The sequence below is a fragment of the Sphaeroforma arctica genome (assembly GCF_001186125.1).
Source record: "Sphaeroforma arctica JP610 unplaced genomic scaffold supercont1.52, whole genome shotgun sequence".
Lineage (NCBI taxonomy): Eukaryota > Ichthyosporea > Ichthyophonida > Sphaeroforma > Sphaeroforma arctica.
Genome location: NW_014040506.1, coordinates 120,153 through 147,528, shown reverse-complemented (window position 1 = coordinate 147,528; position 27,376 = coordinate 120,153). Strand labels below are relative to the sequence as shown.

Here is a 27,376-nt window from a genome sequence, read left to right as displayed (position 1 = left end):
CATAGATTTAAGAATGCTCATGCACATACTTAGCGCTTGAAATCAACCTGAGCGAGACTGTATATGTTCTACCATTAACAGAAGGTGAGTACCGTTGCTTTAGCTAAGATAATTAGGGTATTGAACACTACGCCTACAAACCATGTAGCTGTTTTTTTTACGCACCAACCGCAATGTTAAGAGAAAACTTGCAACGCAATTATTTCCATGTATACGATAGATATTGTGGGTATTTGTTGAGCCTTTCCGGACAGTTGCGCTCATACGTTGAAACGTTTGGTAATTTATACGCCATTGCTCAACTGCAGATAGAGTGTGTAATGAGTGGCAGATACGCTGGTTCACGCCGACTATTGAGGTTTAATTGTGCGGACACGCGACACTGGCCAGCGCGCACCGCCTGTGGGAGTCCAGCCAAGCCGATACTGCAAAACCTATCAGATTCCATAGTGTACACTCGGGTATCCTTGTAAGTAGCGTTCGGTTGCAGTGATATACACGTGTGTTCATCCGTGTGAAATCGCGGTGTGTCTCGGTCATATCACGATGACCTTTTCATGACATAGCTAAAATATAATGTTTATGAACTCATGACGTATGGTCAGGGATAATTGAATGTGTATCGTAGCATATTCTCGTTGCCTTTGTACCAACCGCGACAACTTTTCTTTTGACCCTCTCGACTCATAATAGGTCGCCCGCTGCGAACAAAAGTTCGATGAGCTTATCATTACGTTGGACTTCCCTATAGATGTTGTCAAGCCTCTCGATGACCTATCGGAGTCGTACCGCAATTTCATCATAGAGGCTCTTGGCCTTAGAGATTGGCAAGTGGCGAATAACAAGTCTCCGGTGATTAGAGTGGCCGACTCTGGCAAACAAATTGCCGAGATTAGGTCTGAGGCATTCTCCAGTATCGAACCACAATACGGTAAGGGCGTGAAAAACATGCAAAATGTGCATATATTAATTACATCGCGTATAAAATGTTTATGTGTATTTACGGTATGTATAAGAATGCCCGCCCACAAGTCCCACATGATTTTTAAATTCCCGTTCCCAACCAATACATTCTTATTTATTGTGTCGGTGCTTCGCTTTCTGCGACCGGCAGTAATTCAATCCATATCTCACTGTATTCTTACTTCTATCGAATCGATCTAGGTGTCATAGCAAGATTGACGGGGAGTGGAAGAAGTGGACTGATTGCCACCACGGCAGGCGATGTGCGCAACGGAGACGATATATAATCCACCCTTACTACGTCTTCTCAGAAAGAACATCGTATTTCTTTGATTGGCTTATGTTCTGATTAATACGCTCTAAAGTCCGGAAAGTAACGAATCCCAAAGTAATAAAAACATCACTACATCAGCTATCCACTTACATCGACTACGCCTATATACTCCTACAGCTCATTTCACGAGCAGGGGTTTCGCTCCAAATCGAGGCGTGCCTGAAGATCCAGTGACGGGCTCTGCTCACTGTGCCTTAGGTAAGAAACAAATTCTGAGTTTTCAACTCAATTTTTGCTACAATCCCCTTTCATCGGTTTTCGAGCAGATCCATAAAGATCATTACGACATCTAGTGAGAAGCTCTGACCACGTGAAACCCAACTTTTTCCTCTCGATCACGTCTTGTCTCAACTGACAATACTTGAGAAATGTCCAGACAACATATCACCCTTACCTTCTGTACCTTTGCGCGAATTTCTCCGCTACTTGTCTTTCACTTCGTATGCATGTTTTTCGACCATCGAATCGATTGACTTTGCGGAGGTGATGACTGTGATCCAACAAATCAAATAATCCATGCAGTAAACCTATGGTTCATACTGATTTGTACTCATTCTTTCGTTGATCGCTTGTCCAACACCACCTTAGCTTCCTTCTGGCGGGAGTACCTACAATGGAAGACTACGCCAACGACGAAGACTGGCGCGTCATCCGACATGATCGAGATGATTGCTTATCAGTCCAGCAAACGCGGAGGCGATCTCACACTGCACGTCAGCCCGGATAAGCATGACGACGAACGCATATACTTGTCGGGTGTTGCTCTATCACAGTTGCAGGGGTCCATATTGTGATAAGCTTCTTGACAGAAAGCGATAATACCTGGGTGCAGAACAGAGTGCGGTTTGGGCTACGAGACATCAATGAACATGGGGCTCTACTATGGCGAGCCTCAGCAAGGGATACACTCTCGAGTCCGTACTCTCGTGCCGCAGCTGTCACTGTGTAGCGGGTTCGATATGAACGTCTTACATAGTTGGATATAGTAAGACCTTTTATATCTCTTACACTTCGTTGCGTTTGATCACCCAATGTTTGCTCGTGAAATCGGCGTGTAGCAGCATCGTATAGGTCTATTGTTCATGACCGAGATCATCATTTTGAGTATTAAATTGTTGACTCGCGAAGGGGGACATAAACGGAACCACGATATCTGCGAGACAGTGAAACTCTACCTTTCCCCCTCAACTTAAAGAGTACAACTTTTATCCCACATGATCGCCTATTATTATCGATATCTTATGATATCTATCTATATGCTATTTATGAGCGAAAGGCACGTTCGAACGTTACAAATCATGAAAAGTCATCCGATTTTTTCGTACAAAAAAAAAGAAATAGAGTGTTTTCACATGGCGGGGTTTTTTTTGAGACAGATTCGTTTCCTAAACGAAAGAGAAATTGGGTGACGTTTAACTTAGAAGCACGGAATTTATCTCAATAAGAATGTATGCTTGCTACACAAGTATAAATTTAGCCACACATTACACAAAAATGTCACAACGCGATGGTATTACATTTGATGGTTTTCCGTTCGATGCTACCGCACTTTCCCGTTTGATACAACGACACAACTCAATTGTAGTACTCTATAGGCACTTTGGTGGCGTCTGAGCCCACTTCGTTGGTGTCAAATAAACAAACTGATTGAAAAAATGGTCGCCGCTGGAAATCTGGGTGGCGCACTGCAAACGCAGCTTAAGTTGCTGATGGTCATCCTACTGTTTTTGTGTGTATATAGTATATACCTAGTTATTCAGTCGATGCTCTTTGGATGGTCTTTATCAAATACATAGTTGAACCAAGGTAGATATGGTTCAAATTTTTACATTTACATTCAACGGTACGGTTTTTGTAATATATTAATACCATATTGTACTACACGATCCACCTCTGCAACAAACGGAGCTAACGCACGACTGCCGCGCACTTGCGGTTGGGTCTGTTGCACCTGACAATCGAGCATACAAATAGCCGTGTGAATCTTCGGTTTACCTTTCGATAATTCGTTCTTTCTCAGTGTGCGCAGGTACCAATTCGGAGAATAACTTTCGCGATCTTTACATATTTTTTTACTCACCGTGCCGCAGTAGCTATTTGACTTCTATCGGCGCTGTGTTCGGTTAGCCCGCATTGGTTTTTTCAAAATTGGTACAGCGTCACAAGCTAATACAACAGACGACACCTTCACGCCTGAGCTATAATCAGGTGTCAAGTATAGTTCGCGATCCTGAGAGACTTACTATTTATCCGTACCATCAACATGATTTGAACAAAACAACTTGAAACGGCAAATGGTGTGTAGCGCGGAACTTTATTATTAGTGGATACTGGAATACTTCGCGATCTTTACATATTTTTTACCCACCGTGCCGCAATAGATGTTTGACTTCTATCGGCACTGTGTTCGGTTAACCCGAATCTGTATCTTCAAAACTGGTACAGCGTCAAAAGCTAATACAAGTGACGACACCTTCACGCCTGAGCTATAATCAGGTGTCAAGTATAGCTCGCGATCCTGAGAGACATACTAATTATCCGTACCATCAACATGATTTGAACACAACTTGAAACGGCAAATGGTATGTAGCGCGGAACTTTATTATTAGTGGATGCTGGAATACATTCCAGGATTATTTATCGCTACTTTCGTGCGCACGCCTAGTTTGAACCCGACCCGAGCGATGTTTGGCCAATGGGACGATGCTTGTTTTGGGTGGTATCACTACTGTGGACCTTTCCTACATCACAGTTGTATATAGGCAAGTGCCTACCACACTTGTACGGTTTCCACCATTGCAGGCTGTGCCTCGCCCTGATTGAGATACAGCAACACATTCTGATTTCAAACCGTCGGCACTTGTCGTTAGAAATGGGTTGCAACCACGGATACAGAATATTGCATGTGAATGATGACGTCGAACTGTGAGCCAAAGACCGATCGCGAAATTTGGACTATTTTGAAAATTACGATAATTAGTTGTGCTCCTACAACGGTCACCAGATCAACGGACGATTCTCGCTGTCGCGTATTGCCTTGGTATACCAATACTTCAGCTCACGCCGATCGATGAAGTACTTGTAGAACTTCGCATCGACAGAGCTGTCCTCAGGCTGCGCAGCAGTACTGTTCGCTCGTCGAAATTCGATATCTGTTGCCATAGTGTATCAAACGTCAACTATTAGGGCAGACCACTTATAGAGACTACAGCGCACGTTGATGAGCATATGAGCAACAAGACACATCGTATTGAGTATTCGCGAAACCTACTACACACACGGTTGAACACCGGCCGAAACCAAACATACCCGCCACCAGCGCCTCAGTATCAGACATGTAGCCGGTATCTACATGCGCGAAACTCTTCACTCGCGTGTTCTTGTAGAAGATATACTGGCACCACCGGTCGAAATCATTGGGATCCGGATCCTTCAGCGTTCCTTTCGTGACTAGGGTGTTGTAATTCTCCCGCTCAGACCACGGATACCATAGAGCCGACATCGGAGCGCTTGTGATATAGCATCTGATTGAACAGGTGAGAAGTATAGTCGCGTGGTGTTGATTATAAATTCACTTGCAGCTCGAACATACTACTTGCTGTAGAACACAAATACGTACCTAACATAGACACATTCCATACAAAGAAGCTCCGGTGATGAATGCGAAGTGCACTTACAGGACGGTGAGCGGTATTTCATTCTTGTCCTGCGTCATCTGGGACACGGCATTTGTCTGAAGCTTCAAATCTTCCGGAAATTCTTCGGTCGAGAAGTGTCTGATAATGAAAAGCAGATATATGGTTATTCACTGTGGAGATGATTATGTTTTGGTTTTCTTCGGGCGAAATATTGCCACTTAATCAGGGCATATAGTATTAAAGGATCAGACTGCAGAACAACGGCACATTAAAGGATCAGACTTCTGAAAATCAGCCCGGACTACAAAACCTCAAACTGTGATTGAAGCAAAACAACTGGTGTCGGTAACGGTCCGACTTACACCAAATGATTTCCTTCAAGCCGCTTGAAGGATACTCTCGTATTCGTGAGAATAACGACCTCACAACTAGACAAGACTTACGATACAATAACGTTGAAGTCGTTCCCCTTCACATCCAAGATCGCATCGATCAGGCACGATCGCGTGCCGTACGGGGAAGGGAGCACCGTAATATTGCTTGCCTAAAGGTTCCAGTATAAATACAATCAAAGTGGTTGATTTTAGTCATTATATCGGGTCGTATATGGAAACAAAAACTGCATAACCAAGCTGAAACATCATACTTCACAGACGCAGAAGAAAGCTTGAAACCCGTATAGCACGTCCTGAATCTGAGATGCAATTTGCAAACCGCTAAGAGCGACACAAGAATCCTAGTCGCACCTTGACAGGATATAAAGAGATGAAGGAACAGCCCCAGGTGCTGTCTCGTGTCTGCACGCCATAGCTATGATATTCAAACCCCAGCGATGCGCCTAGAAACTCCACCTGGTCTCTGTTGCCCGTCACCACTCGTGCTTGATCACTCTCCAAGATAGCGATGACACCCGCCTGCAGAGAATAATCAGCAAGCCCGTCAATACAGCATGGAGGATATATACAATTGGTTCTGAGTGCTATATCAGCCACATCCGGTGCTTAAATAGTTCCCCTTGATATCAGAGCACGGTGAGACGGATCCATGACACTAAAAACCATAAATTTATCATGTACATACACGCACAGCCTCACAGTTTTATACCATAGCTCATTAATGTAGATCAGCGTCCACTCTGTCTGTATGGCATATGGTGTGTTCCAGCATGACACTCAATAGTAGTACGCACCTTCATGTCTTGTGCGAAGTTGGCTGCTAGTACGTAATTGTCGTATCCGTTATCAGCGTAACCGGTGTGCACATTCCAGATCATAACCTTGATATCCTCATCCGATGACACATCAACCTTATGTGGGTGTGTGATGGCGTACGTGTATCTATACACATAGCACGGGCACGTGACTAGCACGAACAGAGCCACCAGCGCTTTCAGGGGCACTGTCCTGATCCCACCATTCTTTATCTCGCGCTCTGCCGGCGTATTTGTGATCATGTTGTTGAGGGATATACACACAAGCGAGAAGAAGAGCGGATAGTGCGGAGACTCTCGGAAGGTGTCACCCAGATCCAGAAACATGTAGGCGATATTCCAGACCGTGGTGAATTCCAAGAACACAAACGTGAGCTGTAAGAAGGTAACAGCGGGGTGTATGAAGCCACCTTAGCCAGCATCTATATTCGTTTTAGGTTTAGGCGTGAGAGATAGCCTATAACTTACTCTTAACTGTAGTATGTACTTTCGCATCGCGTACAATAGCTTTTGACCATATATTCCGATGTATACCATGTCCATCAAATACAACGACATGCCGAATCGAAGTACGTGGCATACCTGACCGAGAAATAGCGTCCTGCCTTTGACACTTGCGCACTTGAATACGCTGACGTACGTGTACATAGTAGACGCCGATGCGAAGACAGCAACGGCCAGTCCGCCCAGGAATCCGAATAGGGGGTCTCCATAGTAAAGTTGGTAACCACCAACGAGACCCACAAGATTGAAGAGCTGGCTCTGAACCACGCGCCATTGGGACGAGAGCGCAAACCCAAAGAATAAACCTGTCCAAAATGTTGATGGTTATGGCAGGTACGTTCAACAAGGGAGATGTTGAGATCGAGGAGATACTTTACATATACAGTGATGTGTAAGTATTCGAGAAACAGGATAACCCCCTGAAATCATCTATCTAGAATACACTCACCGAGAATAATGTAGAAGCCGAAGTTTGTGCTATCCACACCCACCCATCTCGGCACGACGCTGTGGCAAGTAAACAACCAGAATAGGAGAAATTGATTGGTTCCAAGAGCCAGAGCAGGTATGACCCACCGCAATGTGGGTGTGGGTGTGTGGGGGTGCATCGCTGGCAACTTTTCAACGCCAAAGTACATCACGGCTAACAAGCCTAATAAGGAGAGCCAAGGGGTATGTCTGGGGTTAGTGCCAGATGAACTTATTTACGATGGGAGATGAACAACAATGAATCGTACTCCAGTAAGTTTCTCATCACAATAGCTTTCCAATATGGAAGGGTATGCAGTTACAGACACACCGCTTCCGGAATATACATATATCATACAATCAGGTCATTTACCTCTAATACAACGTTACAAATATGTATACAGGTGAAAGATGAATCGGCCCCGCCGTGGTTGCAAGGCAATATACATACTACACTGAATACATGTACACTCGCACAGAGGCCTACCTACACAAGCCATGTACTTGTCGAACTGCGGAACATCAAAGGTCCATGGATCGGCATTCTTCCACTGAGGCGTAGCGCCTCGATGAAATGACCACACGGGTAGAGCACTCTTGCAGGCAAAGCGAACGGAGATCAATAGAAGCAATGACAGGTTCTGTCCCCATAGCAACCGGTTGCTCCGTTCGGGCGAGTGGAATAAGGCACCTTGTGCTGTGTGTGTGCAACAGACGGCGTTACAATGGCTGAACGTATACCGGTAGATCATGCTTCTGCACAGACAGCTACGCGTTACAATGGCATTCTACAGACTACGATCAGATATATGATGCGATATATGGAGGGAAATCAGAGAAATCTAAAGCGAGATTAATGCGCATTTAACTAAGCATTTGATTCGAATCGGGGCTCGATTGCAGGTCGACCTATACTGAAAGCCGTGACTGTTCTGCATATGGCAGGTGAACGTGATCAGCCACATGTCCATTCTTCGAAGTCACACAACTATATGCCAATCCATCACACTCATACATCACGCTTTGTCGCACACAACCAACAAAACTCCTACAAGCGAATCCGTCGCCCCCGCTTCCGGTACGTTGATTTGTAGAAAAAATACAAATACACACCTGCAAACGACAGGAATATGACAGCGACCCCAATATAAATGGATCGTTCATAGTGATCCTCTAGTTCACCGTAGTAGTAGAATGCTGGCAAGGAGGCGGCCAGCAAGACTGAGATCCAGTTCGCGCAGAAGCGCCATACCAGCTTGATCCCAATCAGTGCAGTGAAGAGATGTACGGCCAAGAATACCTGTGGCATGCAGAAGGAAACTAAAATGCGTATAGGCTCTTGGGCTGATCTTTTAAGACGCCTTCGTGGCTTCAAAAAACCTCTGCGATTAGGCGGGATGAATGATCACGGGTAAAGTAGTCATTGTCGTGCAAGCTCTGCGGATGTGAGTGCTGATTACTTTCTGATGTACGCTGGACGTGCTGTTAAAATATGCATGGTATGCAATTGCAGAGCATATTAGCATATACAATTAATATCCTGCTAAGTTCTAGGATCAATAACAGGGCACTCCGGTGTCATTTAAATATACACATACCTCTAGCCCAGAGAATCCCATAGCCACTAGCGCCGGAAAGAAGATGCGATTTGGCAGCTCACAGAGAAGACACCATAACATCAGCCAAAGCACTCCATCAGAAAGCAACCCAAACGTCCAGGAGCAGCCGGTGGAAGCCCTATTATCTGTTACAGTATAAAGAAAACTTAGATTCAGAAATACTGGAAGCATTTCATAATGGATCAAAGTAACTCAGACAGAACTATGTGGCTCTGACGATTCTGACAGCCGTGATGAGAATCGAGCATGCGCGCGGATTTCGCCAAGTTGAAGCTATCTATCGCGAACACACATCACTTCGGTATTCGATGATATGTAATATTTGCTATCACCGATTAAAATACTATTCAGTATTGGGAGCAACTATACAACCCCGCCCGATGCATATAAATGGGTATGGTACATCAATGTGCGAGCGAATCCAGTATTACTTTCTTCTTTTCTAGTGTGTATAGACCCTGTGTAACTTCCAGTGGCACACGAAGTAATCTAATACACACATAAACTCCGTGCACGTAAATTTAAAATTACGCTTTTTTTGTTTCCGCGGATACCTACTAAAACAAATAACAAACATGAAGAGTGTATTATAGCCTTGTGATATTCACTTTCTTGGGCGTATCCGGGAAGGGCAAATGGCTCGGTGAAGCCAAGTATCAGACTCCATATAGTACTTTGTCAGTACTATATGAGTCTTGATTCTTATCTTGAAACACGCATGGGGCAATAATATACCTTGATTTAATATTCAAATAGATCACACGAGACCACCTTTTCACTAGCACTCCAAGGACTGAGAACTACTTAACTAAGAGGCTGAACAAGTTCAATCGTCTGTCTAAATCGCGAGACATTCTCTCAAAATGATATTTGGTACTTCAGTCTTCAAGTTTTAGATTTTAGAAGTCTTGTTGTTTGGAATAATCGTGGGTAAAATTGATATGATACGGACTGTTCGAATCGGTGTAAATTCGAACTAGTGTAACATATAGGCAATCCAATATACAAAGCTATACCCCAATGGCATACACAAGATTTAGAAAAAATTGAGATGCATTTAATGTATATTTGAGCAGATCACGTTCGACAGTGGACAAGCGCTCATCTGGGTAAATAGACCACAATCCAATTGACAACATACAAAATCGCCTCAAATAGTCATGCTTCCGTGCAGCAACGAAATCATACAAAATGTAGTTGGATTGCAATTGTGTGGATCACTTTCGAAAGTGGTAGTTCATACGCTGATAACTAGTTTGCCATTTTGCATGGCCCAAGCACTAAATCACGCACGTAAATGAACATGTGGACAACGCCTTTGAGAGGAGTATTGGCAGCCTTACCTTTCACACAGCGATCTGACGCTGCAGCACTCATTATGAAGAGTCTCGAGATATCCCGCTCTACCTGTACTACAGCTTCCTTATGCCGCTTTGATGAGTTACCAAGCGAGCCGCTCTGATGTATTTACGATCGCGACACATGAAGCGTATTTAAATGTAATCACTACACCACACAGTACATGCAATGTCCACAATAAAGGATTAAAGGTCAAAATCATTCAGCGTCATCAGTCGCTGTCAATCTGTAATGGTGTCAGAAAAGTCAATAGAAAGCTGACACTTTTGCCTGTCGGCCTGTCGCAAAGTTGCAAACTCATGACGTCTCCAGGCTCCGACCTCCAGAGTCCAGAGCCCCCAGACTTTTTTTTATAAAAATGGTCGTCAATGGTTAGTTCAAAGTATACGCTCAACGTTATAACGTAAATATATGCGAGGTGGAAAGGGTCTGACCTATTCTGAAAAACTATAGAACAATAGGATGAAACAGATTATGTAAACTGAACCTCTGAACCTAAAAACTGCACCCACATTCAACATATAGGACCAATTCAAAGTAACCGCTCGTATAAACCTAAAATGAATTGATTTGTATACGTTAAAGCAGCAAACTCCCTTTATAGCAGTAGCCGTGTTCGCTCAATGTTATATCGTTTATGAGGTAGAAGGGCCGGACCTATTATGGAAAAACTATAGGACTATAGAATGAAACTGAGGATCTATACTGCACCTCAAAATCTAGCAACCGTACCTATTTATACGTAGGAACAATTTACGTATAAACGTTTAAAGATATTGAAGTTTATACGTTATACGTAAAAAGCAGCAAACTCTATGAAACAGGCTGGTTATGACGTTATGCTACGTAAATAAATAGCAGTACATATTTGCCACTCGCCACTCCCGTAGTAACCGAGTTCATAATTTTAATCAAAGTAAAAAGAATGTCTAAATTTTTATTTTTAAACAAAAAAAGGCTAACCGCTAAATACATATATAAATACATAAATACACTATTTTTAAATACAAAAATTAAAAAATTGCATAGCCCTCTATAAATGCAGGGCGAGACAGCCTGGCAGGATTGATGAGGTTTTTCTTTGTTTTTATAAAAACAAACAAAAGCCTATCAAGACTCGAGAGTATGAAAAAAGTAAAAACAAACAAATGTAGAAAAAGAAGAAAAATAACCGACACATATCCTTCCGAGCTACGGCCGGCGGTGAGTTTTACACAAGTTATTTATGTAAATATTGACCATTGTCGTTTATTCCTCATGTATCAAATTCCCCCTAATAACTTTGACACTCCCGAAATGAGCCAGTGAAGCCAGTGAGACGTGAGTCTCGCACTCACTGTGTCAGAGACTCAGTTACAGAGTCCCCGTCGGCACTCGGCACTGTCGGCAGTCTGAACTGAGAACTCTGGTCTGAACTTATGAAGTCTCCCACGACACTCTCCCTTGATCTATGGAATCTGGACAACGGTTGTAAAAATAAAAATAAATGGCCCGTTTGGAGGCCCATAAAGTGTGTAACTGTAAAACCGGTTTGGGCGGGTTTCTGACTTTCAGTGCAGCATATCTATTCTCATCATTTCTCTCTAAAATTACAGAACTTCTTCGGTGAGTTGGTACGCGTTGGATATTAACGCTTGGCATTTATATAACGCTCGGTAAATAGTATTGAGTGCCTTTGAAGCCCTACATAGGTAGATACATTCAAAATGAACGGCAACGATGGTCATAGTAACGAGCAACCACGGCAAGAACGGGCACACAATGGGCAACCTGCACAGCCACCTGACATGCTTCCACCATCACTTCCAATGCAACCGCAACCACAGCAGCAGCATATCGATAATAATGCAGAAAGTATAGATAACAATAGACAGACACAGTCACATGAATACCAGCAGCAACAAGGAGGGCAGCAGCAACCACATGTGATACAGCAAAATGCACATCAACAGCAGCAGCATGACTTACAGCAAAATGTCCCACAGCAGCCAGGCCAGGTTGTACACCCACAACCACAACCGGATGTACCTCAAGTGCAAATCGCACAGACACAGCATGCCAAAACGCACACCCAATCACACTCTCACACTCACGCACAGCAGCATGTGACGGAGGGTCTCTCGGACGTGGAGTCCAATACAGACGAGGAGCGAGGTGTTGAAGATAGCTCAGTAGATCCTGCGATGGAAGGCGTTGATGTAGGAATGCGTACGGACATGATGCAGTATCCGGTATGTTTGTTGTAGTAATTTTGGGGCAGCTTGGGCCGAGATTGTGACTCACATACATGTCTGGTCTATATAGTTGGTGGCACACTAGTCAGATACCTTTTTAGGTAGGAGGTCTATCTATGTATCCATCACTTTAAGTATCTAGTATGTATCATTAATTCCATAGTGGAATACCGAAGGGTATTGAAGTGGAAATACGTACGGGTCTGATAGTTACCTGATATTTTTGTTGTATCATTTTGGGGTTTGTTCGTATAGAGATTGATCTTTTAAATGTCAATGCCTGGTATGAACCGCTGGTGGTACACTGGTCTGATACCCTACCCGGTATGTGTATTGAAGTTATTTGGGGTCTGCTTATATAAAGGTTGTGAACCACTTCCAAGGTGTTTGGTCTGATCCCTTTTTCGGTATGTTTTTTCATAGCAATTGGGGACTGTGTACGAAGCAAAGAATGTACATCACTCAAGTAACTGGTATAAATCGTTGGTGGCATACTGGTCTGATACCTTATCCGGTATGATGTCAGATCATGTGGGGCATGCGTATGCAGGCATTGCCAATCACTTTTATTGAATGGCTGGTTTATATCGTTAATGGCACACTGAAGAGGATCTGTGTGAGAATGCTTACGAGTCTGGTGCCTCAAATTTGTATTTTTGTTAGCACGATCTGGGACCTGATATCATAGAAATTAACATCAGCTACTTTTATGAAACGCATCAATGGTGGCCTAATGGAGGGGGCTTGATGTTGTTACTCTCCTGTGGTGAATTTATAGGTGGCTTTGATACTGACATGGGCCGAACGGAACTCTAGTTGCTCCGTGTCTTTGTCCTACACTTTTATTATTCAAAGCGGACAGATTAGTACCTGTGACCAGTTTTGCACGGCACTTCATAACGTTGTAACTGTTTCATCTAGACTAGCAAAATGTGTCCGAGTCAGAACACTCGCAGAATATAGGTGTGATTGGTGTGGTATCTATTGTCGTGGTCGGTTCAGACTTTGTTATAGCATTTATGAAGCACACTTTGGTATATACTTATAAATATATATTTGTATATATGTGTGTGTGTGTGTCTACACTAATATAAAACTTTCTCTCTTGATCCTGATTCAATGTTACCTTTCTTGGGAAAGAACTTTTAATCTAGTTATGACTTCAGTCGTCCATTGTTAGCATATGCTATTTCAGTCACTTGACAAATAAAATGTCTACAGCTGTTAAAATAGCGTGAACTCTTCACACTCGGCCCTAGAGACTGGCCTTCAATGTCAGGCACTGTATTCATGTCGTAGCTTGAAACTCATCTCACATTGCAAATATATCAGGATTGTAGCGGAAGACTCGTGAGGTAGGAGATGTCATACTGTGATGGCTTTATATCATTCTGCATAGATGAATTATATATATATATATTAATAGATTTATAAGTTTATTGATTTATAGATTTATATATCTCTACATACCATTATGAAATACATATCTGTATTCCCTTAACGTACACATCGCATCTACCCTGCAGATGGACCTCTCTGGCGGGACCGGTGCGATGGTGCCCATGGACACAGACAACGACGTGGTGAAAGTGAGCCAGTCAGCGCTACACATCTTCTGCAACTTAGAACGCGATGTAAGTACTTTAGAGGCACAGGTAGCGTGGGGTGCAGAACATTCGAAAGCCACGTGGAACCTGCAGCAGGGTGCCTTCCAGTTCAAACGGCACAACAGTCTGTTTGGGGCGGAGAACTTGGCCAAGATTGCCAAGATAGTCGGCAGTAAATCGGACGGTATGTGTGTGGATTGCACAGTATTGGAGATTGGGCTGACATTCATTGGGTTGCTAATGGTCCTGTAAGGGATTTCTCTGGTGGCATGAATTGGCATATACGGCTGATTTGCTACTCATGTTCTCTGACTGGTGTTGGTCTTGCTTGGTTATTGCGCTTCGTTGTTTTTCTACTTTTTTGTATATCGGACGATTCCTCTTGCTGGCCCTGTTTTTGGAATCACTATCATCTTGAGTGCTTAGTTTTTCTCACTGTTTGTTTTTGGCATATACATGAATCCACTATTAGTCAAGAAGTCATTTTGTTCGAACTTGTATGCCCATATACTCAGACGGTCAAAGGTACTTCTTAGCTTTGTTTGTTTCTTGCTGAGGTTTTCACTTTCTACATGTCAATTAAAACCCCTATATAAACTTCAAAATCTGAACCGAACTCTCACAGCACCAAATATTTCTTCGTTTTCATATCCTGGTTGTCTACGCGTCGAGCCACGTGTACATACCATACTGCTCTATTTTTGGAAGCCACGCACAACCTTATTCGGCCCAAACCGGCACTCACGTGGCAGTGATTGTCTGTTAATGGGTTGTATTTACACACCATCGACCAGCCCTAAATGTCTTCTCTACTCCACATCCAGCGCAGGTGGTACCAACACACGCACACTCCTACTCGAACCGTATCCGCTTAGTGACGGGGTCAACTACGGCTTCACTATCAGTCTCATCAACCGTGGCAGGCAGAAGCGCGGCAATGCCGGCAGCGTACAAACGGATTCGCAGTTGCAACGTCTCATGGTTGAGTTGCTGGTGGAGGTCAAAATGACACAGAAAAGCAAAAGCCTCACGCCGGGGATAGCGAAGTGTGTAATACGTTTAATACGTTATAACTTTTTAAATTCGATCTTGTTGTAAGTATCGTAGGGCTTACTTCATCCTTATTTGTCGCGCATCTAGACCCTACATTTGACTAGAAGTTGAACGCAATCGCCATCATTCCAGTTTTGGATACAGACCGGTGTATATGTACTGGTGATCGCATATTTTCTGCATCTACCGATACGTACAGAAAGACAAGTTTACTAGTGTACTAATATGCTACGCTGCATTGCTTCGTTCAGGTGCTATGAGACCATCCTGACCTGTTGCAAGACCAAGGAAGAGATGGGTATGCTGGGCCGTATACTGCGCAACCACTCACGCGCCACCAAGTCGTCTCTGTCGTACTCCCGCCCCACGGGCAAGTACAGCGGATACTCTGAGCTCATGAGACGCGTTGCTCGAGGTAATTACTTAATGTTCTGTGTACTTTTGATTGAATGTGAGGGTTTAAAGTGAATTCCTCTAGTTTTTGCAGTAGCCTGTACGGTGCGGTGAACGTTATAGAAGTTAAGATAGGAAAGCGAACCCATAGACTTACTGGTCCAGTCCTTTAGGTTTCTGTTAGCGTGTTTGATCGGCCGCGTGACGCGCAACAGTGGTGTACTGAACGTGGAACCAATGCTACTGCAAAATGCAATGAACTCACTTTTTTGTCTAGTTCCTTGCCGCAATCGACAGTCAAATTTCAATGTCTGATGATTACAATTTTGAACCATTTGCCATGCGTGTATTGTGTGCGAGCTGTTTGTATGCAACTGAGAGTGTTGCTCAGTTTACACCCTAATTATCATTTGCGCGTGCCAGATACCATGCTACGGGCAAATCTGGGGTATGTAGTAGCTGTTGTTGTAGGCATTTGGGCCCTAGCATGTCCGTCCCTCACTTTCTCCGTACCCCTGCTTGGAATCTGTAGCCCTGAATGCCGAAAGTCGAACCCTAGACCCTGCGCTTATCGACTCGCTCAACCTTGACGCGGAACACAAACAAACCTTGATGGACTTTCTTGAGAAGGACAGTACGTGGAGCGATAAATCCCAACAGATCAACCAGATCTGCAAAACAGCCTGGGCCATGTTGTCTGCGGAGACCAAGGAAGAGTTTGTGGAGATCGGCACGCGGAAACGGAAACGTGAGCCTGATAGTATGGAGGACCGCGTGCAGGTCATCAGCGACTTTGTGGTATGATGCTATACGTATACGATGCGAAGCGGATTTGTGGATACAAAACATATCCAATTAAATTGTGTGTAAATTGCATTTCTCATGTTTCCATTGGTTTGAAATTGGCCCTCGTAAACGGTAATGTTAGAGATTCGTCCTGTCTCTCGTGTGCTCTGAATTTATTTGGCTGTTCACAGTTTTCTCGTTCTCTTCAATATCAGAAAACTATCAACGACGCTGGAGATATGCAGCTGCTCGCTGTGGTCGATCGACCCGGGCATTGCCCAGAACGCTTCGGCTCGATACCGCACCATGTATGTGGTTACTTCAATGAACCCTCAAATTTCCCCCAATCTCACACCACGGCACTTCTGATGCCTGCGAGCCAGCAAACGCCGCCCCAACAACAATTGGGAACTGCGCAACAACCGGGACATTTCCAAATGGACCACTCGGCCCTGTCCGACGATGTGCAGGTGCAGCTACAGGCACAGGCACAGCAACACGCCCAACAGCAGCAACACGCCCAACAGCAGCAACAGCACGCACAAGACGCACAGGTAAGAATTCTATGCTGTGAAAGAGCTCGCGCAATAAGCCTTCTTTCCTGTGCCCTCATTCTTATGGGTTGATTTACTGGGCAAGATTACACATGTGGACTATAGACATCTAAACTGCCTCTCTCACCCGGACAGGTCCATGCGCAGATACAAACCCAGCAATTGCAATACATGCAACGACAACAGCAGCAACAACAAGAGGAACATCATCAACAGCAAGCACGTATGCAATCCCAGGAAGATGCTGAAGCCCAGGCACATGAGCAAAACCTGGTCGCTCAAAGACATAGAGAAGAAACCCAAGCCGAAGGCGTGCGTGTACATGGACAAAGTACTGGTGAACCGTCGTTGGCTGCGTTAGTGACACCAGAAGAGGAGATCACTGGCATCAACAATACTGAGTTCAATATGCCGAGGTGGGTGGTTATGATATCTTGGTTACACATTTATATATTTATACGAGTTTGATACCACATTGATATCACGTTCAGGAGATGATCCACGCATGCTAGTCTATTTTGAATCTATATGATCTTGTCATGGCTCACAGTGCCATAAGTCCTAGTAGAATCTTACAGTGCCTTGCCCTTATATGACTAATGTTACCGTGTGCACTCATATTCCTCATTGTGAGTCAATTTAATCACTTGGGTCTTGCTCTTGCGTGATTGATGTTACCCTTTGCACACATATATCTGTCATTGTGTGTCAATTTAACTGGGTCTTGCTCTTGTGTGATTGATGTTACCCTTTGTACACATATATCTCTCATTGTGTGTCAATTTAACTGGGTCTTGCTCTTGCGTGATTGATGTTACCCTTTGCACACATATATCTCTCAATGTGTGTCAATTTAACTGGGTCTTGCTCTTGCGTGATTGATGTTACCCTTTGTACACATATATCTCTCATTGTGTGTCAATTTAACTGGGTCTTGCTCTTGCGTGATTGATGTTACCCTTTGCACACATATATCTCTCAATGTGTGTCAATTTAACTGGGTCGTGCTCTTGCGTGATTGATTCTTCTATATACAAACATATTTTTCTCATCTTGTGTGACACATCATCTGACTGTAGTTCGGAGGCTACCGAATATGAAAGTGACACGGCGATGCCTGAGGTCGTGCACGCTGTTGTCAAAGAGTCGGCGAAGCAAACCAAGGAGCAGCTGCGACAAATAGTTATACAACGGCTGAATAAACTCTACTGTGGTATGTGAGTGAGCTTGGCATATGTATACTTGCAAGCAAACGATATGTATGTATGTTGCAAATATAAGTTAGCTCACGATTTGGCATATTGGACACATATGGTCGGAGCATCAAAGGTCCCCTTTTGACACGTATTTGAACTTCTACGTAGATTCGTGCTCGCAAAGACTGTGTATGGCCGATTTTTACCGAGATTATATATATATATGTGTGTGTGTGTGCGTATATATATATATGTGTGTGTGTATATATATATATATATATATTTATATATATATATGTGGATATGTTTATGTATGTATGTACACGTATATGTTATGTGTGTATACATGTATATATGTTTATATATATATATGGTTTATCTATATATGCATATGGATGATATATATACGTGAATGTATATGGGTTTCTAGAATGTACGTGGGCTTCTACTTTTGTGTTCAAGATTTTTCTCTTGTGATATGCAGTGTTGCGAATCCCTGTGCAAGGATTAGGGTTTTAGAGCGTACGACTATCAAGTCTGTTATCATTATAATCACAGAGATTGCTTTAGTATCCCAGGAAGTCTAAACTATCTTGTTGATGCCTGCCCTTCTCGCCCACAGATGTGACTGATTTGAAGGCTGTGCCATGGGTGGAATACCGAAAGGGATGTCCCTTTGCACTAGCCAATCGATCAACAGTATGTGATGCGCGTATCCCTATCAATCAAGGCTGAGCCTCTTCAAAACAGTGGAGTTTTGAAGTACAGATTGCGTAGCCCATAATTGGCAAAGATCCATTGAGAACACGGTTCGCGCGGCTGTAGTTCGTTGTTTCGTAGGTATGTATCCTATTTCGGATAATTTCTAGTCGTATGTCGCTCTCTAATATATCCACCTACCGGAAAACAGGGTCAACACTATAGCGAATTCAGCAATTGGGTAAAAGGAGTGAAGGGGCCCTACAGTGCCAAGGAGTTGAAGAATCTGCAGACACTCTTAGATAATCCAAATATTATTCTGAAAGTCATGATCCCACCTGAATTTGGTATGCCTATTCCTATCACCGTGTGTCAGTTGGGCTTTTTTCGAGCTCAGTGCAATTATCACATACCGTATTTGTGCTAGAATGTTATCTTATGTCAAACTCTACTACCTGGAAAGCTTGTATAGCAATACTTCGAATGTTCTAAGCTAAGTGTCTCGAACAAACATCTGTATCCACATCGAAATCTCACCACCGTGTCTGTTGAGGACCTGAAGCTGTTATAGCGCGACATGGTCACTCGCATGCTTGCTACAGAGGACGCCGTCTTTCAGCGTGCTTGATACACTTATATGAAAGTCCAACCTGAACTATCCGCGAGTATCCAGATAGAAGACTGATGGCCATCTATTGATGAATTGCCACGAATCATAGCACCATACTGCGTGCTAATACAAATGGCTGTACATATAACACTCTATCACTACAACCCAGTGTCCCGGTTCCAAAGCTTGGGCAATGAGCAGCGCAAGTTTGTGGCCAATTTCATCGGCCTGAACCGGTACGAGAAACCAGTCCTGGTGTTCAATGGCGTCAGCGGTGGCGGCAAAACGCATGGGGCAGTACTGGCGGTAGAGATAGCGCGATCAATATATGGACAGGCCTCTGTTCTGGCGACCGGTACGTACCTGATTAACGCGCAGAGGTACCCAGACGGTATGACGATCCAACAGGTGATGGGCCAGCTAAGCACCGAGCTCGATTTGAACCAGTTGCATCTACATCCCAGGAAGACGGACAGGTGTGTTGATGTATCTTCACGTACACATAAACTTCGGTTTATACTGACGCTTTCGATGTTGGTGGCGAATTTTGGAGGCCTCGTGTGGTTTAGTTGTGGATAGGCGGTGAAAACAATCGGTGCTGTCCAGTTCCCAATTTAGCATGAAACTTTAGTTTCGTCTCATTGTTACATCATGGATTCCTATACCTACCCGTATACCTATGAATCACTAGCGAGATGAATTTTGAACTATTCATGTCTGGCCATTGATTTGTGGTGTGACGTGGTGTTGGCCTGATTCACTTCTGTGGGACAAAACGGTCTCAAAATAGGACAGTATTGCCACGGGTTCAATTATATACCGCCTAATAAGCAACCAATGTTACCAGCCGTCTGACCACTATTTGCCTTCTGCGCTCTATGGCAGTCACGTGTTAGAGAAGGCTCGAATACTTTTGATCGATGGTGTTGGGGACGAAAGCAGCCAGTTTCTTGAGCACTTAGATCAGTTCCTACGAGAAAAATTGGGAAAGAATGGAACGTCCAACAATGCCCCGTTCGGGGGGCTTAGATTGTGTTTAATAGGTATGTCGTGTCTGTGTATTAGGTATGTCATATGTGTGTATAATATATATGATTCGGGCCCGTTTTGAGGTACTTTGTTTATGTTTTGGTCATCAGTAGTTACTCAAAGCGTGCCTAGTGGGTATGTCTTCGACTGTGGTCAAACTGTCTGTTTATTTTCCCGCAGCACTAGTTGCCAACACGTATCGTATCCCTGCCAGCATGCAGATAGTTGTAGCCTTCCGTGCATCGTTCCAGTGACAAGTAGGGTTTTGAACAGCACTTCCTCGCTACAGCTGGCACTCCAGCATGTCTTAGGTTGCCTATGTGGGCTGTAGCTGAAGATAAATCATGGGTCTACGAGATATTACAATCGCTTGCGCACATGGCGTTCGTGCGCCGGTTGGGTGGCTGTGTTTGACTATGCGGCCAACTCGTATGTTGTATGCTATTCACCATGGCGCGAGTTTAATTTTTCGGGCAACGATTATCTACCCACCAACATCAACGACAGGGATAATGTCCGTGCCATAGGTGATACGCTGACGTTTTACTATATTGTTCCCACCGCCACAGGCGACTGTATGAAGACAACCCGGGCAGGAAGTGAGGTCCGAACAACCTCATCATTCTACTTCCACTCCAGGGTATGTATATGTTGGCAGCTGTCGCAATGCTGAGATGTATGCTTACCCGTGATATGGCCTGCTAGAGTGCGTGGCTCAATGCCGACAAGTATGATTACTACCATGCTGCACACCATGCTTTTCTATATAGATAGTTCTATGTCGACAGGTTGGTGGGTCGCGATACTGCTTATTGAAGTTCACGACACGACATGGACGGCCATAGATATATTCTCATGATACCTTCATCGGTTAATGTTCAGGAGGACTATAAACTATGGATGAATGACCCATGGATCGTTTAGAAATTAGGAATCCTCCTCTATTGAGGTTTCAGAATGTGTCCCATTATCACAAGGGTTTCTCATGGTCATGCCTTTGTGTCAACAAGTATGGTATCTCACAATGAATACTGTTAGTAGCGCCAGCACCACGCCTCTCTTTACGAAAACTCCACTCGCTACCGCACCGACTTACCCGAGGTATGGCACGATCTGAGCACAACTTGCAATCACAGCCACCGACTAACACAGTCAATCCTGGCACCCCCAATCGCCTTTACAGATATTCACAGAGTTAGACGCTGGTGGACATGTACGGTATTTTTTCGTGGACAAATCACATCGTGCAACCGACTCGACCTACAACACCTACATCAAACGACTGCGGCGTGGCGAGTGGGCGGGTGAGGTCAGCAACTACTTCAGGTCAATGTACAAAGCGCGAGCAAATGAGAATGCGATTGAGATCTGTAAGTTTCAATGTGATAGATTTTTCTTCTTCTTTTTTATAATCGCTGCATCTAGCTAATCTAGCTACTGCTTCAGGTCAGGATATATATAGATCTACTCTAGGTCAATATATGTTGGAAACTAAAAACTACTTTAGACCAATATTTAGGAAACTATTTTCGGTCAAAATATATAGAAAAATACTTTAGGTTTTATATATCTATATATCCATATATGTATATGTATACATATATTATATTTGTATTTGTATTTATTTATTACGCGAGCAAATGATGTGATTTAGATCAGTAAGTTGTAGTCTGGTTGACTCATATTGGTTTAGTATAGAAGGAACTACTTTAAGGTGGCAAGCGAGACGCGGGCAACTGATGATGCGATTGAGGGCTGTTAGTTTCAGTGTGGTATATTTGTGTTCGTTTGGTGAATACATTCACTCTTCTAGGTATAGGCCGTGAGCTAATGGTGTGATTAAGATTTGTCCGCTTCCGTGTGGTGAGTTTTGTTAGCTGGGTGAATCCACCGACCAGTTCAGAGGATATGGTAGATGCATGCATGCGATAAACGATAATGCCGTTGAGATATGCAGGTGCCAATACGGTGCATCTGTGTGTTATAGTGGCTTGTACATGAGCCGTTGAGTAGCTACTACTCGGGTTCGGTATTTGGTCTGTGGTTCGTATGTCCCATTTCGCGCGCAAACAGTAAGAAAATCGCTGCGACGACGGTCTAAGATGTTCATATATGTGTGTGTTGTTATATACTAACTTATTTACTATATTTCAATACCCGGTGCTTGTGTTGTCAACATGGTTCAACGTGTTGATGGCGTCAGTCTCATATATAATGCACTAGCAACAAGCCATGCTGATAAGCTTCTACTCACATACGTTGCTGTTATTTATGTGGATGCAGTCACTTCTCAAGAACAGTGCAACGTAGAGTATGAGGAGTTGCTACAAACTAATGCGAACGTCCTGTATCCGCCCATACTGGTCAACACGCCAAGCCCCGAGACGAATGGTTTCGAAAGCGAGGGGGTATGTTAATCGCCAAATGCATGCACAGACTGAGTGGACGATCTACGAAAAGTTTACTTACAGACACTGGCGACCCCTTGTTTCTACTCGCACCGATTGCCTTGTCACTTCTTTGAAGACTTTCTGAGTTGGTTCGTATGAAAGGCCGTTGCATTGCTTGGTCAAACGCAGTCCGACTGAACTTCGCCTGGCCAATTGCAGACATGTGTCTCTTAGAAGTTCAGTACATTTTATTACGTACTGTTGAGAGCTAGTCGCCCCCGTGAACAGAGTACTGAGTGTGCTTCCTAAATGTTGTTTCCCTTTTTATTTGTCGTATCACAGTTCAGTGTAGATGCGATTAGGCGATCGCTGACAGCAGACCCCAGACAACCTCGGAGAATGCCTATAACCCAGGTAAAATTTGGCATATGATGATTGAATTGTTGCATGTCTTAGGCACCTATTCTAGGAACAATGTAATATTTTGTGCATGGTTTTTCTCCGGTTGGGTACGCTTTCTCAACATTCAAGCTTGTTATATTCGGTACTCGACTGTCGTGCCAAAAATCACTTAAAGCCCGCCCGAAGTTCGACTATACCTTTGAAATGAGTGACATGGGTAACTCAACATTTTGCTTCTGCGATGTCTCTAGACCTTCAAGGGCTGCCGCGTGCGAGTATACCTGAACGTGCACTCTGGCAGATTCACCGTTGCTGCTGGCACATTTGGCACGGTCGTGGAGGTGGGGGAAAACGTTGTATACGTCCTCTTCGATGGAGTTTCCAATAGCCATGAGCCCGTGACCATTCCCGTATACGGGCAGAAGGAGTACTCGCACCTTCGCACCGTTGGGGAGGTGTCTCGCACAGTGATTCCATTGATCCAGGCTCACTTTATGACTGTGGATACTGCTAAAGTAAGCGTTTAATTAGCATAGAGACCGGTCAACTCGCTGTTGTGTGCGGGTTTTTAGGTCTTCTTGGCGAGTGTTCAAAATTCGGTTTTGATGCTCTTTGTCTCCACTATTTAGTTTGGCCCGTTTATTCTGAACCTTGCGCTGGAAAGAATAGCTCATTCTCGCGAGAACTGATGGAGTATCTCTGTTAGTCAGATCCGTACTATTGGCTACAAACTCTCGCAGGCGCAGACCTTCCACATGTTACAATATCCTTCAACTGTGTCCTCATTCTTTCTGCACCCACAGGGCCACGAATTCACCAATACTATGATTGTCCACACCGATAGTGGTTTCACAATAGAACAGCTATACTCGGTGATAGCCATGACCACCGACCCAACCCGCGTCAATGTCCGGGTAAATGCGATAGTGCACTTATCCGCAAACTCTCAGCCGCTCATTGAATTCGACCGGAGATGTGCAGAGAAAGCGCTCATGTCCTTGTGAGACCCTCGGTCAAGGTATCAAGAGCATCTGTATTGTACGACAACCGGCGACGCTTGTTGAACCATAAAGCTACAATCGCAGTAGTTGCAGTGGTTGCTCATACAGTTGAACCCCACGCATCGTACATAAACGTGGGTTATGCTCCACGTTTGTAGATGACAGGCTGGTTCAGGTAGCATTGACGCTCAAAGGTCAGAGATGGCAGTGGCAACTCAGTTAGCGCCAATATATGGCATCGCCAACTCGGTGAGATACATGTTGACGTAGCATATAGGCTCACCATATGGGGTCGAGATATTTCTGTGAGGTCCTTTGAGAGCACAGATGTGCTGCACAAGTGTGGGCGGACCTCTTATCGGGATGCAGTCCAAGGGCTAACGTTCGACCGAAATCCGGTTGGCGCAATACTATCATGCGGTATATGTGCCTGTTTTATGCCTTGAGAACTTCAGTGCCTCGGCCGCTAAGGGCTGGTGTTGTGGGTTGGGAAACACTCGCCAATAGAAATGGAATATAAAGAAATCTTTCATCAGCCTGTATACCGATGCAGAGGTCACCTCATTGGCTTCCGAGAATGTCTGCAAATCGTTAAGGTACATATTACTAGGATTTTTGTCTTCCTGACCGTGTAAATATACCGCTTGCATATCTTATCAGGGCTCGTCGCCATCTTCGGCTAGCATCTCCGCTATCAGCCGTTTCCTCTCGTCTTCCTGCCGAGCTATGCGGGCTGCCGGACTCTCAAGGTCTCGCTGTGCCTCGGTGAGTCGGAAAGTGGGGCCCGCCTTCGCATGGAGAGTCGCATATACATAAAGGATGCAGTAGAAAGAATGCATTAGTGCGTGGAAATATGCGTATACAATATGACGCATTCTTGCGCAGTTCAATACACTTATGCACGAGGAAGCCTATGCGCCCGATTCAGACATGCGTGGCTCAACCCACAATGGACTGGCACAGAGCTAACGGAATCGTGATGCAACCAAAGTAGTGCACGCGGTAGGGATATATATTGGTTTACATTCAAAAGTAGAATTTGACTGCAGCGGCACGATATAAACACTGCAGTTTCTAACTGTACTATTTTCGAATCATCAACGGGCAGGATATAGCCGACATACTGTACATGCACACATCACCTGGATACATAACACTTAACAGGCCTTTCCCACAAGAACCGAGTAGACTTTGACTGACTGTCAAATCAATATACCTTTGCATGCGCAATCTTCATATCCTGTGCGTGTCGCATTCTTGCTAGTACTGAGGCTTCGTAGTCAACTTCAGCCGCCGGCTGTGTGTTGGGGACTGAATCACGCGTGGCGAGATAACGTGGAAATAGCCGTGAGGAATATATATCGAATGTTATTGACTTTTTGGTGATAATAGAGGCGCGAGTGATTAATGTTGTGAAAATAAACCAAGGCAGGCCTATGCGACGACCACAGTACGCATGTGACCGGCATGTAGGTGTGGTAATCATAACACTAATCCGATCTTGAAATACAATCCATTGCCTTTTAACCCCCCTGTTCACAATCAGAGTAATATTGCTTACCGTACCTGTTTTGAAGCGTCCCGATTTTTCCTCTCTGCCCTCTGGTAAAGCAACCCCAGCTAGACCAGCTACGCTATCCACACCCGTGGTCTTTTCCTTGTCGTTAGCGCCCACGTTTACACCCAGACTTCCTGTTGTGCCGAATGCATTGCATACAAAGGGTTTGGTCTCCGAACTATCGGCCTGTGCTACCCGCTGGGCCGCATCAGCAGTTGAGAACTCCAAGACTGCAACGCGCTTGTGCTTCAACAAGCCTACATTGCTCAGCATACCAAAGCACTTGAATGTCTCCTTAACTAGAGTTTCATTTATAGATACTTCGCGATCGATTTTCTTGCTCCACTTGGCTCTGATAGTGTTGGCTCGAGCTGTGGCAGGGCCGGAGTTTGCCCTGTGTTCAGCCGTTGGAAGTGGGCTAGCACTATGAATATTTAAAAGGCTTGTATTTCAGATTGGATTGTACATAACCGGTAGGTTTGGGAAGATCGTATTGTATGAATGCGCAAGTGAGATCAATCCTATAGTCCTCACTTCAATGCCTGTCGTTGTTCAGATGTCGAGATTGATTTTTTCAATCTGTATATCAGACCGGATACACCCATACAAACATCATATAATTTAGCATACGCTGAATCAATCTGACGGCAGAGTAGCGGTTGAGGATGATCTGCGGCATGGCTCATAAATGGGTAGGACTGAGCACGAACAACACGCACGATATCAAACAAGAGATGGTCATACGTAACTTCCAGTTAGATTACCTTGATGTACGCGCAGCTCCAGCATCATTGGGTCCCTCTGAATTGCCATTCTTCAGCCCCTCGGTACTGTTCGAGCGCAACAAATCTTCTTGTGCCTGTCTGAGTTTATTCGATCCCTCAGCTCTCAAGCGACGTATCTCGATCTCGAGCGCTTTCTGAGCATCCGCTTCGGAAACAGAGGCACTGGAAGATGGAGTGCCAAACACAAAGACTCCAGCCTTTTGCTGCTTGAGTAGTTTTGCTCTTGCCTCTCTTTCTTCCAGGTCTTTGCGAATAACAAGGATTACACAAGTCAAAATGGTGTTTTACAACTCACATTCGATTGAAAATAGAAAATTCAACTCGGACCGATTAGAAGTACGATTATGAAAATCTTTCCATACCCATCTTCATCTTCTTCCGTTTCTGGTCCAATTTGGAATCCTTCAATTCTTTTGCCTTCCGAGCTGCAATGACCGCATCGTATGCAGCACGCGCTTTTGGATCGGACAGCAGCTCATAGGCCACGGACAATTCATGGAATATAGCCACTGAAAGGACGGGTGTGTATATAATTGATGATAAAATTATGTGATGATCCCAAAATCGTGTCAATCTTCAAATTTAGTGGGTGATTGTATCATTTAATTTGCTAATTAGTGCGAAAGGTTTCGTACAAAATGAGTAAATACCATTTTGTCACATAGAGTAGACGTCCTGACATGTACATATATTCCTGCTTTATGCGGAAAATAACCCAACTTTAAATACGTTCCAATCTCGCAAATAAGTTTACTAGATGATAACTATTCTTGTCGAAAACTACATCAACATCTACTCGAAACAAAGCCAAAAACATAATAAGAAACAAGAAGATCGCCAATATATATATATATATATATATATATATATATATATATATATATGTGTGTGTGTGTGTGTGTGTGTGTGTGTGTGTGTGTGTGTGAGTGTATGAGTGTGTGTGTGTGTGTGTGTGTGTGTGTGTGTGTGTGTGTGTGTGGGTGG

The 27,376-nt window shown here is 44.1% G+C and overlaps 4 protein-coding genes across 6 annotated transcripts; 2 read left to right on the top strand and 2 right to left on the bottom strand.

The window, feature by feature from the left end:
* Window positions 1-320: 320 nt before the first annotated feature.
* Window positions 321-2,091, top strand: SARC_01350 (hypothetical protein; the record flags this gene model as incomplete). Its single annotated transcript, XM_014304949.1, has 4 exons — window positions 321-461; window positions 694-931; window positions 1,415-1,495; window positions 1,886-2,091. The coding sequence occupies 4 exons, from the start codon at window positions 321-323 to the stop codon at window positions 2,089-2,091; spliced, it is 666 nt and encodes a 221-aa protein (XP_014160424.1).
* A 1,786-nt stretch (window positions 2,092-3,877) lies between these two features.
* On the bottom strand, window positions 3,878-10,138 carry SARC_01349 (hypothetical protein). The gene is made up of 12 exons (XM_014304948.1): window positions 10,080-10,138; window positions 8,716-8,861; window positions 8,231-8,417; window positions 7,605-7,814; window positions 7,098-7,301; window positions 6,728-6,954; window positions 6,125-6,520; window positions 5,682-5,849; window positions 5,379-5,479; window positions 4,975-5,073; window positions 4,607-4,821; window positions 3,878-4,449 (listed from the first exon to the last, which is right to left on the bottom strand). Exons 1-12 carry the CDS (start codon window positions 10,111-10,113, stop codon window positions 4,295-4,297), a joined length of 2,142 nt encoding a protein of 713 aa, XP_014160423.1. The 5' UTR covers window positions 10,114-10,138; the 3' UTR covers window positions 3,878-4,294.
* Window positions 10,139-11,714: 1,576 nt separating this feature from the next.
* SARC_01348 (hypothetical protein) lies at window positions 11,715-25,548 on the top strand (the record flags this gene model as incomplete). 3 transcript variants are annotated; one of them, XM_014304947.1, is made up of 18 exons in its annotated part: window positions 11,715-12,326; window positions 13,856-14,120; window positions 14,766-14,982; window positions 15,241-15,404; window positions 15,915-16,180; window positions 16,384-16,722; window positions 16,858-17,138; window positions 17,802-17,935; window positions 18,541-18,617; window positions 18,829-18,964; window positions 19,397-19,703; window positions 20,113-20,270; window positions 20,826-20,896; window positions 21,440-21,626; window positions 22,540-22,664; window positions 22,989-23,060; window positions 23,300-23,563; window positions 23,852-25,548. In XM_014304947.1, 18 exons carry the CDS (start codon window positions 11,802-11,804, stop codon window positions 24,050-24,052), a joined length of 3,789 nt encoding a protein of 1,262 aa, XP_014160422.1. In that variant the 3' UTR covers window positions 24,053-25,548. The 3 variants fall into 3 exon arrangements, with proteins under 3 accessions (XP_014160422.1, XP_014160421.1, XP_014160420.1); XM_014304946.1 differs by having other exon boundaries at window positions 11,802-12,326; window positions 22,989-23,563; XM_014304945.1 differs by lacking the exon at window positions 23,852-25,548 and having other exon boundaries at window positions 11,802-12,326; window positions 22,989-23,667.
* Window positions 24,041-27,074, bottom strand: SARC_01347 (hypothetical protein; the record flags this gene model as incomplete). Its single annotated transcript, XM_014304944.1, has 6 exons — window positions 24,041-24,837; window positions 25,266-25,360; window positions 25,616-26,031; window positions 26,372-26,636; window positions 26,755-26,901; window positions 27,065-27,074. The coding sequence occupies 6 exons, from the start codon at window positions 27,072-27,074 to the stop codon at window positions 24,706-24,708; spliced, it is 1,065 nt and encodes a 354-aa protein (XP_014160419.1). The 3' UTR covers window positions 24,041-24,705.
* Between the last annotated feature and the right edge of the window lie 302 nt (window positions 27,075-27,376).